Source organism: Erinaceus europaeus, chromosome 1 (assembly GCF_950295315.1).
Source record: "Erinaceus europaeus chromosome 1, mEriEur2.1, whole genome shotgun sequence".
Taxonomy (NCBI): domain Eukaryota; kingdom Metazoa; phylum Chordata; class Mammalia; order Eulipotyphla; family Erinaceidae; genus Erinaceus; species Erinaceus europaeus.
Genome location: NC_080162.1, coordinates 202,379,620 through 202,394,051, shown reverse-complemented (window position 1 = coordinate 202,394,051; position 14,432 = coordinate 202,379,620). Strand labels below are relative to the sequence as shown.

General features: G+C 48.2%; 2 protein-coding genes across 2 annotated transcripts in view; one reads left to right on the top strand and one right to left on the bottom strand.

Annotated features, from left to right (window-relative positions):
* Window positions 1-12,840, bottom strand: part of SLA (Src like adaptor) — an 80,893-nt gene extending 68,053 nt beyond the window's left edge. Inside the window, exon 1 of the mRNA XM_016187589.2 lies at window positions 12,720-12,840. The gene's annotated coding sequence lies outside the window, so the exon portion shown is untranslated. The remainder of the gene's footprint in view (window positions 1-12,719) is intronic.
* The window catches only part of TG (thyroglobulin), a 302,611-nt gene that overhangs the window by 246,928 nt on the left and 41,251 nt on the right, over window positions 1-14,432 (top strand). Inside the window, exons 42-43 of the mRNA XM_060202376.1 lie at window positions 2,996-3,160; window positions 4,829-4,996. Coding sequence (XP_060058359.1) covers window positions 2,996-3,160; window positions 4,829-4,996 — 333 coding nt within the window. The remainder of the gene's footprint in view (window positions 1-2,995; window positions 3,161-4,828; window positions 4,997-14,432) is intronic.

Here is a 14,432-nt window from a genome sequence, read left to right as displayed (position 1 = left end):
GGCATGCTGAGAAGAACCTGCTGCCTTCACACCCCAGGGGCTCTGCAGGAGGGGGTTGCTATACCCTCCCCCATACAGAGGACACCCACCACCACCCACCCTTCCAATGGTCCCGTGAAGTGTGGCTTACTACCTCACTTACAGGAGAGGAAAATGAGGTCTCCAGCTATCAGATCCCTTACAAAGGTCCGGCCACCCAGAAATAAGACAGGAGTTGGAGCCTGACTGTTCCCCAAATATAACTCTGCACAGCACCCCTTCCACACACCCTCAATTTGTTGTCCCCAATCCAGTACATTAACGTGAAGGCTGAGCAGACCCTTAGCTTTCATAATTACTGATTTTTCCATAAAGACAGAGGTTTCCTTCAGAAAGCTTGATTAAAACTAAACACTGTAAGAACAATGAAAGTTCTCTAAGCCACCTTGTACCACCACCAGTGCAACCCACACCTTTCACGGCTTCCTCACCGTGTCAGAAACTCTGCTTTTTTTTTTTTTTTACAGCCATAGAAGATGTTTAAAGCATAAGAGGGTCCCATCCTGAAATTTATTTTCCTCACAGCCTACTCTTTAGGAAGCAGGGTATATGAGCCTAATTCAGCACTCCTGCATTTTCCAGTTCAATCTGTAGTCAATTTAGAACATTAGAACATGGGACTTTGGCCATGAATTCTTATCTTCAACATGTAGTTGTGTCTGTGTGTGTATGTTGTGTGTGTCTTTGTGAGTTTGTTCTGCTAGAACAAAGTATATTCAGTGATCCTCAAAAGAGTTGGTACTTTGTCACTGGAGAACACACCTAACCTGTCTTTCCCTCTCCCTCTCTATCTACCCCCTCCCCTCTCAACTTCACTCTGTCCTACCCAATAAAATGGACAGAAAAATAGCCTCCAGGAGAAGTGGATGTGTAGGCACTGAGCCCCAACAATAACCCAGGAGGCAAAAAAAATAAAATAAGAGGGAGAGGGAGAGGGAGAGGGAGAGGGAGAGGGAGAGGGAGAGAGGGAGGGAGGGAGAGAGAGAGAGAGAGAGAGAGAGAGGGAGAAAGCACACCTACCAACAGTCACAAGAATTCAAAACAAAGCTACCTCTTTCTCCCACTGTCTGAAAGTAAACTATTTCCATCTGGAACAACTTGGTAGGTTAATGTTGTCTTCTTAAAAAACAAGCAAACAGGGAGTCGGGCTGTAGCGCAGCGGGTTAAGTGCACGTGGCGCAAAGCACAAGGACCGGCATAAGGATCCTGGTTCGAACCCCGGCTCCCCACCTTCAGGGGAGTCGCTTCACAGGCGGTGAAGCAGGTCTGCAGGTGTCTGTCTTTCTCTCCCCCTCTCTGTCTTCCCCTCCTCTCTCCATTTCTCTCTGTCCTATCCAACAACGATGACAACAACAATAATAACTACAACAATAAAACAACAAGGGCAACAAAAGGGAATGAATAAATAAAATAAAATATTAAAAAATTTTTTTAAAAAATCAAGCCAAAGGTATGGCTTTAAAAAAAAAACAAACAAGCAAACATAATCCATATAGTCCCTGGCCGTGGAGCTCCCCTCTCCAGTCCCCCTAACAGACGGTGTTTGTAGAACTAGAACCATCTACTTCTCTCCGAGGACCCTGAACCCAGCTGTCTGAATCCACAGACATCTTCTTCCCCTTCCAAGATTCTTACTTTTGCTCAAGCCACTTGATGCCCCCTATTTCTTGATTTCCATATTTGGAATCAGTTCATCCTACAGCTGCAGTGAATATCCATTGGAAAAGGAGGAAAGCTCTTGAGGTAACCTATTATCTGCCGTCCACCATGCTGGATGGCTGACACTTCCACCATGACGGTAGCATCTTTAATGGTAGCACTGGTGGTCCAGGCCCCAGCCCCAGCCCCAGCTCCAGCCCCAGCCCAGGTTCTCCTGGATCAGACTCCATAGTGAGCAGCTGGTGTCTGAGGTGGAGATGTCCCCAGAGGATGAGCCTTGAGCTCATTTCCTCACCAGGACTCTCCTCTCCTCCCACCTCCTCTTCCACACACAACAGATGACTTGCTTCCACTATCAATCCAGGCCCCTCAGATCTACCTTCTAGAACCTCATTTGTACTACCTACCCTCTCAGAGGGGACATGTCTTAGATATTGAGGTTTTCAACAGATTTATATACACGTCTGTTCACTTTAACAATGGTTGATCACACATAACACCCTCTCTGGAAGTTCAGTTTTTAAGTTGCTTGAGCAGCGTTGCTGTCCCATTGTTTGAGGAGTCTGGGAAAAGGTGATGGACTTTAAAGAGGCAGAAGCAGCCTGCAGATTCAGCTGGGCCCCAGAGTCAGTTGTGAATAACAGACTTAGCAGGTTTGCGGCAGGGCTATAGTCTTTTGAACAGTCTCTGTCACAGGGGACAGTGGATGGGCTACTACCATTCATTTAGTCAGAACTTTTGAATATCCCATACTTTTATAGAACTTGTGCAATTATGATCTTTGTCTCTGTTCAAAAATGTCCTTTTATCTTTCTTTCTTTCTTTCTTTCTTTCTTTCTTTCTTCCTTCCTTCCTTCCTTCCTTTCTTTCTTTCTTTCTTTCTTTCTTTCTTTTTTTAAACCAGAGCACTGATCAGCTCTGGCTTATGGTGATGCAGGAACTTGAACCTGGAACTTCGGAGCCTCAGGCAAAAAGTCTATTTATATAAACCATTATTTATCCTCACCCCACCTGCCTCCTGTTAAAAACTTCCAACCAAATCTGCAGATCATTCAGTCGGATGCTCTCACTTTGCTGATGAGTTCACGAGGCCTGGAGAGGCACACACTCAAGGGAGCAGTGTGCTGGCATGATGTCGACCAGTCCTGAGCTCTCAACACCTGTGAGCACCCCAGCGGGTCCTGCACTCTGATTACGTGCAGTCAGGCAGGGCCTTGATGTAGTCCTGAGTTGTCTGGGTTGAACAGCGGAAAGGTTTGAACTCAAAGATGGACCCTGCATCTTCTTTCTCTTCCAGGGTGGTTCTGTGCTTTCCCCGGCCGCTGTCATCAGTCAGGAGAGGGCACAGCAGCAGGCAGCTGCTTTGGCCAAGGACGTCGGGTGCCCCAGCTTATCCACCCAAGAAATGGTGACCTGCCTCCGCCAGAAACCTGCCCGCGTCCTCAATGATGCCCAGACTAAGGTGGGCACTTGTGTGTGAGTCAGGGAGGGACATTCTCTGAGATTTTGCAAGTGGAAAACCAGGTCTGGAAAGGGGAAGTGCTCTCCCAGGGCCACTTAGATGGTGCAGGATGATCAGCTGGGACTGGGCGCACACTTCCCGACTCTAAGGCCCTGTATGTGCCGTGGGTGGACTAGACCAAGCGAGAGATCACTCCCTAACTAAGACTCTCCTAATAGCACCTCTTCCGCCAGGGACAGGTGAGCCAGGGTGCACTGATCTCCCCCTGTACACTTGGTTTTATCTATAAAGTTATAATAATGGGGGCAGGACTCTGTAGAGTAGAAGAAAATGAAGTGACATAGGCAAAGGGCCTTCCCTGGGCCGGGATCATGGTGCTACTCTGTCAGGTCAGTTTATTGTGTGAACTGTCAAAACTGATGGCCAGTGACTTGAGCCACTTGTGACCCTGAAATAGCACAAGCTGTGCCTCTTACTCAGCCTGCAACCCCCCTCTTACAACCCACATGCTTTCTTATGCTCATGAAAGGAAGAGGCAGGCAGAAGCTTCAGTCTCCTGAGCTGATGGCTGGATCTCTACTTCAGATCCCTGAATGTGGGCTCCTCAGCATATAACTCAAGCTGATTAACTTCCTTGTGGGCTGCTGCCTTTCTCACACACACCATGGCTTAGGCTCAATGGTCCTCCCAATTGAACTGGTTGCTGCCTCCCCAGGGAGGCTCAGAAACACCCTTGGAGACCAACCATTGCTCGAAGTAACAGTCACCTTCTGCACCCCTGTCATTGTCACCTGGTGTCCCCCACCTGTTGCTTGAGTCATTCTACTCTGATTTTCCAATAGGACTCCAGATGGATAACCAACATCAATAGTCATTAGAGTTAAGAACAGACTAAGAGAAGGAATGTAACAGATTATTTTAGAAACATTGAAGAAAAAAAAAAAAGTATAGTTCCCTGAGCAGATGACCTCACCCATGTGTCCTGGAACCTCACCACCCCAGAGCCCTGCCCCACTAGGGAAACAGAAACAGGCTGGGGGTGTGGATCCATCTGCCAATATCCATGTTCAGTGGAGAAGCGATTACTGAAGCCAGACCTCCCACCTTGTGCACCTCATAAAGAATTTTGGTCCATCCTCCCAGTGGGAGGGAAGTGATAAGGGAAAATGATCAGAGGGCTCTGAACTCTAACTCCATCAGGGCCCAGAGAGACAGAGAGAGAGGAGGAAAAAGGGAGGGACATGTGGATGTGACTTGGAAAGGAAGAGTAGAAGGGACCCCAGGGGAAAATGGACAAGTACATGCAAACATAGACAGACAGTTGTGGAAATAATGGTCAGCCCATAGCTGCAACCTGAGGAGAACTGCTGTAGCTTCCAGTGGAGGGAGTGGGGAATTCAGAACTCTGGTGGTGAAAACAGTGCCAAATTATATCCCTGTTATTTTGCAATTTTGTAAATCAATATTAAATCCCTAATAACAAAAATGTAAGTACAGTTGGGGAGGAGATTCAGCAGTAGAGCACAGGACTTCTCTGTGTGTAAGGCCCTTGGCTTGCTTCCTGCTCTGTGTCTCATGATTTAAATACATCTCAAAGAGATGTTATTTTTAAAATTAAAGAGAGAGAGAATCCACACAAATAATGGCATCTCTCTACATTCTCCGCAGCTTCTGGCAGTGAGCGGTCCTTTCCACTACTGGGGCCCCGTAGTTGATGGCCGGTACCTCCGAGAATCCCCTTCCAGAGCACTGCAGAGGTCTCCTCGGACCAAGGTTGACCTGCTCATTGGGAGTTCGCAGGACGACGGACTCATCAGCAGAGCAAAGGCTGTGAAGGTAGGCAGACCCCTGTTGGCTATGACCTTGGTCAAGACTCTTTTAAAAAATTTTTTTTATCTTTATTTATTTATTGGATAGAGGCAGCCGGAACTGAGAGGGAAAGGAGTGATAGAGAAGAGAGCCAGAGAGACACCTGCAGCACTGCTTCACCACTCACAAAGCTTCCCCCCTGCAAGTGGGGACCGGGGTGGGGTGGGGGGCTCGAACCCGGGTCTTTGTTCATTGTGATATGTGTGCTCAATCAGGTGCGCCACCTGGTCAAGACTCTTCAGTGAACTGACCTGCTGTTGATAGTTAGCAAAACAGTCTCTGGAAAAAAAAAAATCCTTTGTGCAGAGGCTTGATAGCAAGTTTGAGAGGTGGTGCTACAGAGGAGAGGTTCAGAAATAAGATGCCCACGGAATTTCGCACAACACAGACACCCCCGCACATGTATGCTGCATTCCATACATGTAATCACATGTAATCACACATGATTACACATGTAAGTGGATCACTGTGGGAAGCATGTGCAGAGCCTGGCCAGGGAGCTCGGCAGCCTCAAGCCTCCAGACCACGGGTGCCCTGTCCCTACAGGATGGTAGAGGTGACCGGGTGCCCTACGGTAGAGGTGACCGGGTGCCATCTCCCGGTCCTAGAAGGACAATCTGTATACTGGTTTTTACCAGACCGCTTATTATTATTATTATTTAATTTTTTTAAAACGTCTTATTTATAAAAAGGGAACATTGACAAAACCATAGGATAAGAGGGGCACAGCTTTGCACAATTCCCACCACCAGAACTCTGTATCCCATCTGCTCCCCTGATAGCTTTCCTATTCTTTATCCCTCTGAGAGTCTGGACCCATGGTCATTGTGGGATGCAGAAGGTGGAAGGTCTGGCTTCTGTAATTGCTTCCCCGCTGAACATGGGTGTTGACAGGTCAATCCATACTCCCAGCTTGTCTCTCTCTTTCACTAGTGGGGAAGGGCTCTGGGGAAGCAGAGCTCCAGGACACATTGGTGGGGTTCAGACCGCTTTTCCGACCCAGTAAAGTGGGTCCCACACACCTGGCCAGAAGGCAGCATCATGTGGCTAGTTGGAAACAGTCACGCGGGAAGAAGCGGTGAGGTTTTTTTTTTTTTTTTTTTTTTTTTTTATCTGCTGCAACACAGACTTCCAGCCCTGACTAGCTCTTGACGGTCTCTGGGATGTGGCTCAGCCGGGAGAAGGCCCAGCATGTTCTCCTCTGGCTCCCCCATCCTTCCTCATCGAGATGCCGATTGTCAAACCTGGAACACTGGCCACCGAGCCTGAGACAGTGAGAGGATGAGAGGACAGGTGCTTCATAGGGATCTCTGTCTATGGTGTTGAGCACAGGGTAGCACAGCTGCAATCAAGTAAGAAAAGGGCCATTCCTACAGGTGTCCTGTGCAAGACACTGTCACCTTGGCTGGTAGAATTCACTTAGGGGACTGACAGCAGCAATTAAAGCACCACTTTGTGCCTGTGTGGGGGTGCCTGTGTACGTGTGTGTGTGTGTGTGTGTGTGTGTGTGTGTGTGTGTGTGTGTGTGTGTGTGTGTGTTGGGGATGGTGCCAAGCACAGCCGTTAGCTTCTGCTCACTTCAGTCCATGTTGTTGTGCAGCACTGATGTGAAACCTGATTTTACCTTCAGAGACTAGAGCTTAACTCTTGAGCTTGACCAGCCAAAGGAAAGCTCCCAGCAGGTGCTTGCTCCTCACCACCATTAGCCCTGAGTTTTCGTCTTCAAAGTATAAATTATGTTTGATGGGGACCAGGTGGTGGTGTGTGTGGTTGAGCGCATATGTTATAATCGGCGAGGACCCAGGTTTGAGCCCTTGGTTCCCATCTGGAGAGGGAAAGCTTTGCAAGTGGTGAAGCAGGGCTGCAGGTGTCTCTCTGTCTCTCTCCCTCTCTATCTTCCCTTTCTCTCTCAATTTCTGGCTGTCTCTAGCCAATCAATCAATAAAGATAATAAAAATTTAAAAAAAGATTACTTTCAGTGGATCCCCTCATCAGTAAAAAGATAGCACAGTGAGTTATTTCACTACACATTATCTACGTGTGCACAAGTATGTTAAGTCAGCATAAAACATCCATGTGCAGCAATGTTTAACGTTGGTGAAGGGGGTCTTCACCTGGCCTGGGCAGAGTGGGCAGAAATGGGCATTGACCTGGGTTCTTTACCATGCAACTCCTCATTTAAGGTTTCCTTGCAGGAAAGGATATAGGGACCTTTGTGGCAGAGAGTATGCTCTTGCAGCTCTGGTTCTCTCTGCCATTCCATCCCATTCCTCTATGAGTTTAGAGCAATGAAGGACAACTGGTATGTTCCCAGAGGTCTTGGTGTCATTCTAGACATGTAGGAAGGCGGCTGAGTGGCCATGCACCTTGTAGAGATTTCCATGTGGAAGGACCTGGGTTCAAGCCCCTGGTCCTCACCTGAAAGCCCCGGCCCCCACATAGTCCTCACCTGCAAGCGTCATGAATGGTGGAACAGTGATGTAGATGTTGGTCTTTCTCTTTCCCCACTATTCTATTTCTTTCTGTCTCTATCTATAACAAACAGGAAATATGGCCACTGGAACAGTGGAATCCTCATGGTGGCACTGAGCCCTAGCAATAACTCTGGTGGCAAGAAGATTACAAATTATTATTATTGTTTTTTTAATCTTTATTTACTGGATAGAGACAGCCAGAGACTGAGAGGCTAGGAGGAGATAGAGAGGGAGAGAGAAAGAGAGACACCTGCAGAAGGGGACCGGGAGCTTGAACCTGTTTCCTTGTGCTTTGTACCATGCGTGCTCAACTAGGTGCACCACTACCTGGCCCCAAGAACGTTAAAAATGAAAATAAAGCAGAAAGACAAGTGGAAAGGAGCACACCATTACAACCATTTCCTTCCCCCTTCCACCCATAGTAGGTAAGACACCCACCAGAGCCAGAAGGTGGGTCTCCTGTGGTGGATGCGGGGCTCTGATCGACCGGAGAATGGTCTGTGTTTTCTGACTTGACCAGCCTGCTGTAAAGAGAATTGCCTTTCTAGTCACCTTCTCAGGGCTTCCCAAGCTCTCTCCTAGAAGCATCTTTCAGAGCTTTCTGATTTTATCTCGAATGTCTGAGTCCCACCTAGCTAGAAGTCGAAATCTCTAGACTGGGATCCTTACTCATCAAGGCAGTTCATCTTACTTTTGTGTTTCCCTCTAAAGCTTTCAAGAAGACATTTCCTTGGCCTAGTTGCATAGGAAGGTGATGTCTCTCAACAGGACCTCATCTCCGGAACTAAACTATAACTAGAGAAGTGTGCCATTCAACGCAGGGTACCAAAGGGGAGCCTCCAGTCCTTGGCAGCAGTGTGTCGGCACAGTGATTCTTAACTGGGCTGCTTCTTTCATACTTCACGTCTCCATTCGTCCTTTTCTGACCATATCACTAGCTGGTCTATCTCCCGTGTAGTGAGCCAGCAGCTCTCCCAGATGCTGACTGGCGGAGGGAATTCAGAAGCAGCGGCAGTGGAATATGAAGTCCGCAGCACGTGTCCAGTGCCTTACGTGCTGACATGTCCCCAGTGTGCCTCCTGCCCAGCCTCACAAGTCCCACTTAGACTTCCCCCTTGAACTCTTGACCATTTCAGCACACGGTCTATTTGACATCTTCACTGCACTGTCTCACGGTTTCTCATCTTTAACATATACAAAATGAACAGGAGGCCAGGCAAGTAACACACCAGGTTAAGCGCACATAGTGCGAAGCAAAAGGACCAGCACAAGGATTCGAGTTCGAGCCTCAGGCTCCCCATCTGCAGGACGGCTGCTTCGCAAGTGGTGAAGCAGGTCTGCAGGCATCTATCTTTCTCTCCTTCATCTTCCCCTCCTCTCTCAACTTCTCTCTGTCCTATCCAACAGTGACAACAGCAGCAGCAGTAGCAATAACAGCAACAACAACAAAGGAAAGAAAATGGCCTCCAGGGGCAGTGGATTTGTAGTACAGGCGCTGAGCCTCAGCAATAACCCTGGAGGCAAAAAGAAAAGAAAAGAAAAGAACTAATATGTCTGCCCTATGTCCCTGGTCCCCCATCCAGTATCTTATCTGCCTGCACCATCTCAACTAAATAACAATTCAATCTTCTGTATGTGCATGTTCTAACCAAAAGTCATTTATTTCTTTGGTGTAGTGCACCAAAGTAAAGGACTCTGGGAGATGTGTGTGTGTGTGTGTGTGTGTGTGTGTGTGTGTGTGTGTGTTTGGGGAGGAGTGTTCAGGACCTGGAATGGAACATGGTGGCAGAGGAAGACATAGCTGTGGGGTTAGTGTTATGGGTAAAACTTAGAAATGTTCCGCATGGACCAACTACTATGTTTTACTGTTGAACATAAACCACTAAAATCCCCCCAATAAAATAAGAATAGAAAAAATGTTGCAACTAGAGAAAAGATCGTAATGAAAAATGAAGTCATTATCGTCTCTGTCTCTCCCATTCTCCCGTTGATCCAAACGCAAAGGCTCTACTACCCCCTGTATCCAGAACACAGCCACCTCTCTCCCCCTCTTATGCCATAATCATGTTCCAAGATTTTTTAAATGGACCCCAACATTTTCCCTGCTTCTGTCTTTGTCCCCTACAAGTCCCTGAGAATCACAGCAATCCCTTTACCATAATTCAGATCATACCATTTCTCCACTCAGAGGCCTCTGGTGGTCTTATCCCATTCAGGATCAAAACCACGGTCAGACAAGGAGCAGCATGGCCCTGCCAGGTGTGACCCCCTACTTTCTCTCTGGCCTCACCTCCTGCTGCTTAGGCCCTCTCCACACTTGCTCCCTGCCTTAGCATGCTCCTGCCTTAGCATCTGGGCACGTATATCTTCTGGAATGTCCTTCCTCAGAGTTTCATAGTCTCACTTCCCTCAAGGTGTGCTTCCTTGGAGAGAACTTGCTGAGCCCCCTGGAAATAAAGATCATTCACATCCCTGATATTCTCTCTCTCTCTTCTATTCTGCTGTCACCCTCAGTACTTATACCGGTTTACATAGTATGTGTTTGTCTATTGCGTTTCTTGCTAAACTAGAATGGGAACCCTGAGGCTGCTTGTTTGTCTCCTCCCAGAGTATCTGATATGCGTTAGGTGTTCAGTGAATCTTTACTGGATTTTAAGAATACATGTCTGGAGAATGTGATGTATGTCAAGATTTATTTAGTCTAGGAGTCTTCAAGGAACTCATTCACCCTCAAACGGCCCTGTGAACTAAGAGATGGCTACTATTTTCCAGACTAGAAAGTATTTTAGGGAGACACCAGACTTGAGAACCAGTTCAGTCTTACTGTGATGAATGATGCCCTCTTTCTACATCCTTCCTGTAGAAACCAGGTCTTCACTCTAGGCCCTTTGTCATCACCAATGGACATCTGCTGGATACACACATGCAAATGAATATGCCTAGCATCAGGGCCACCACATCAAAGGTTTTTGAGTTCTACTCACGTCCTTACTTGATTTTAATCATTATGTGCTGGGCAGATAGCCACAAGTAGTAAGGCAACACCAAATACACTGAGGGAGAAGCTCTCCAGAGGCCTAATGATCATCCCAAATTTGTCATCCCTGCAGGTGCACCAGCTCTGAACAGGGTGCTTGACCCACGACCCCACGTGTTCACGTTCAGCGCAGGGACAGTGAAGGCTCTTGGGCCACCTGTACCCAGCAGGCGTGATCATAACCTGTAGGGATTCTCGGAATCTTGCCTAACACATGACTACAACAGAACGGCTGCCCTCTTGAATTCTTATTTCAACACATCCTACTAGTACACATACTTAGTTGCATGCTCTGCCTCTTCCTGCCCACCACGGGCATTCAGAGCTGGGTCTGTGGGCTTCTCCACCCCACCCTCAACTCTCCACAGTGACTAGGTCCATTAGTTGGGGGATCCCCAGGTTGGCACAATCTTGTCACCTTCTCTAGGGTCTTAACCCCAGTGATTCCTTCTGCGGGGTGCTTTGCCCTTCCATATCAGCCCAGCTCCTCTCTGCCCATCTGTGCTGAGAAGCAGGACATCAGCAGCAGAAAATGGCCACGTTTTCCTCGGGCAGGGAGTCAGTATCTTCTTGTTTAACTTCACAACACTCATGAGGGCATTACTCTGTGCCAGATGCTATGCTCAGTATTCGGACTACTACCAAAAATTAAATCCCCACCCTTTAGAATCTCAAGAGTCCTGCAGGGAGCTAGGAAATGAGTAAGAGGCGAGCAGCAAAAGAACTCACGTCAGTAGTGAGTTTGCTTTGCCGTGAGCGCGGCCCGTGCTTATGCCCTGTTTCAACCACACTGGAGGGAGCTTCCGTACTCTGGTGCCCTTCCCATCATTTTGTCCCTGCTTTGATCTCTCTAGCTAGCTGGTCCAGGGTAGTGAAGCCTGAGTGGTGATAAAAAAAAAGAAATAATAACAGGGCCTGGGTGGCGGTACATCAGGTAGAGTGCACACCTTGCCACACAAGGGCCTACGCTCCTCCCTAACTGCAGCAGGAAGCTTCACAGGTGGTGAGGCAGGGCGCCAGGTGTCTCTCTTTCTCTCCCTGTGGGCCCCTTCCCTCTCCAGTTCACTCTGTCCGTGTCTTTTTAAAAAATAAAGATCTCCATCTGCAGGGGGAAAGCTTTGCAGGGGTGAAGCAGGACCCCAGGTGTCTCTTGGTTTCTCTCCCTCTCTATCTCCCTCTTCCCCTTGATTTCTGGCTATTTTTCCTCAAGAAATAAAATAAAGATAATACAAAAATAACTTAAAAAGAAATAAATGTAAAAAGGAAATAAAAGTGGCTACCAAAAGTGGCAGGGCCTTTGAGCAGGCATGCAGCCTTGTTGATAACCCTGGTGATAAGATAAACACAAAATAATAATATTAAAAAAATAGACAATGAGAAGGAGTGAACAACTAAAGTACAGTTTAATCCAGGCTCCATGGAGAGATGGAATTCTACTATGAACCTTCAGAGGCATTTGGAGAAGGGGGGAGTGGCGGTCACTGTTTCCACAGTGACATTGCCAGCAAGGGCAGCACAAAGATTAGAGAGCTTACACCCCTGATACCCGGTTCCCATATGCCACCAGGGCAGAAGGGCATCCTGGGGTCCTTGGATTCTAGTCATGAGCAGTTTGAGTCCCCTAGGATCTTCCTGTCTATGAAGGGAAGTTAACTGTAAATCTCTTCAGGCAGAGAGTGAGGAGATTCAAATATGCCCTGGCATCTTGGCAAGAGTACATGTTCAATAAACACAGGGTGTTTGCTTCACTCTTTAATTCTGCTGTTACGATGCGGTGTCCCCAAAGCTACTGTCCCTGACCTGCTCCTGAGGAAGCAGGATCAGGGGATACGGACTCACTTCATCTGACCCGAGACGAGACGGGACGGGGTTCCGAATCACTGCAGTGGCACACACATGCTGCTCTTCTCATGCTGAGCCAGGTCCACAGACACACACACTGTCAGCCTTCGCAGGGTGGGGAAGCCACAGGAGGGGCAGCTGTCACAGCCCACCACCGAAGTGTGCCCCCAGGAAGCCCCCCTTCCCACAGCCTGATACCCTCCAGTTCCCCAAAGACTGAAGTGCGTGGGTGGGGGGAGGGCTCCAGTGAGTCCAGGTAGAGACCCACACCGGCCTACCATCCACGCGGGGCCCCACCCAGAGAATGCTAGTCACATCTGCGGAGCTCAGAACATACCCGAGAGATTCCTCCAGAGACTGTGCTCTCAGGACAAGCTTGCTCTCCGATGTAACAGCTTCCTGCAGAAATTCTCATTGAGTTGCAGTGGTGGGATCTGTTTTTTTTCCCCCTTCTCTCTCTCTCTCTCTCCCTCTGTCTTTCTCTCTCTCTTCCCCTAACTGGTGAAACTGACAGCCTGCCTACATTAACCGGGCATTAATTTGCATGATCAAAAGCAGATTTGTTCCAAGAGGCAATATTCTGCCTCCCCATTCAAGAGTCTCCAAGGAAGGCGAGAAAAATCAGACACCATGCTGCTGCAGCCAACATGCCCCTGAGCTGGGCCACGAGTTGGCCTTGGCCAGGAGCAGGGGGGGGGGCACGGGGAGTGGGCGAGGGGGGAAGGGGAGGGCAGTGTGACTGAGGGCTGGAGAGAAGCACCTGACAGCCGGAGGCACTGGCATCAGCCCCAGTCGCAGCGTAGGAAAATCAAGGCTGTGGTGACAGATCCTAGCAGCAGAGCGCTCAGGAGTCCTGTGCAATACGCACGATTTCCTGGAAAGACAGGCTGTACAAGCAGAGGTGGGTGGGGGTGGAGGTCTGCCTATGAGCATGGGGGGGCCTTGGGAGAGACGGGGTTTTGGTGGGAGGGGCAGTCCAGGATTTAAAATCAGAAAAGGGGGTCTAGGTTCCTGGTCTTGATCATGTTCCTTCCCCAGCCTGAGCTCAGTACCAGTACTACAAATCCACTGCTCCTGGCGGCCATTGTAAAAAAATAGTTTGCATTATCTTTATTTACTGGATAGAGACAGCCAGAAATTGAGAAATTGAGAGGAAGGGGGAGGTGGAGAGGGAGAGAGACAGAGAGACTCCTGCAGCCCTGCTTCACCACTTGTGAAGCTTTTCCCCTGCAGGTAGGAAGTGGGGGCTTGAACCTGGGACCTTACACAATGTAACATGTGCTCTCACTAGGTGTGCCACCACCCAGCCCTGATCATTTTTTTTTCCTTTCTTTTTTCCCAAAAAAGAATTAAAAAAAAATTTTTTTATATTTATTTATTTTCTTTTGTTGCCCTTGTTTTATTGTTGTAGTTATTATTGTTGTTGCTATTGATGTCATTGTTGGATAGGACAGCAAGAAATAGAGAGAGCAGGGGAAGACAGAGAGGGGGAGAGAAAGACAGACACCAACAGACCTGCTTCACCGATTGTGAAGTGAGATTGTGAAAGGAGAGCTGGGGGCTCGAACTGGGATCCTGAGGTTGGTCCTTGTGCTTTGTGCCACAATTTTTTTTTTTTAAATTAAGACAGAGTGAAATTGAAAAAGGATGTGGAGACAGTGAAGATAAAGAGACACCTGCAGACCAGCTTTACCACTTATGAAGTCTGCAGGTGGGGAGTGGGGGCTTGAACCCAGCCACCTCTCCAGATTCAAAGGAGGTCTCGAAACTTGACATCAGGCTCAACCTGACGCTGTTGACTGGCTACGGAAGCAGGGCAAAGGCTAGAAGAAGAAGAAGTGGGACTTTGACTTAGAGCCATGAAGTGGGCCAGTGAGTGCTCATGTCTCTGCAGACACTGAAGCTGCAGAGACTTCTGGGTTATTGATCAAGTCTTTCATCTCTCTGTGCAGCCTTGCAAGATGAACTTTGATAGGCCGCCTATTTTCCCTCTAGAAATTCTGCACTGAATGACTTGTCTTCTCCTTCTCCTCCTCTTCCTCCTTCTTCC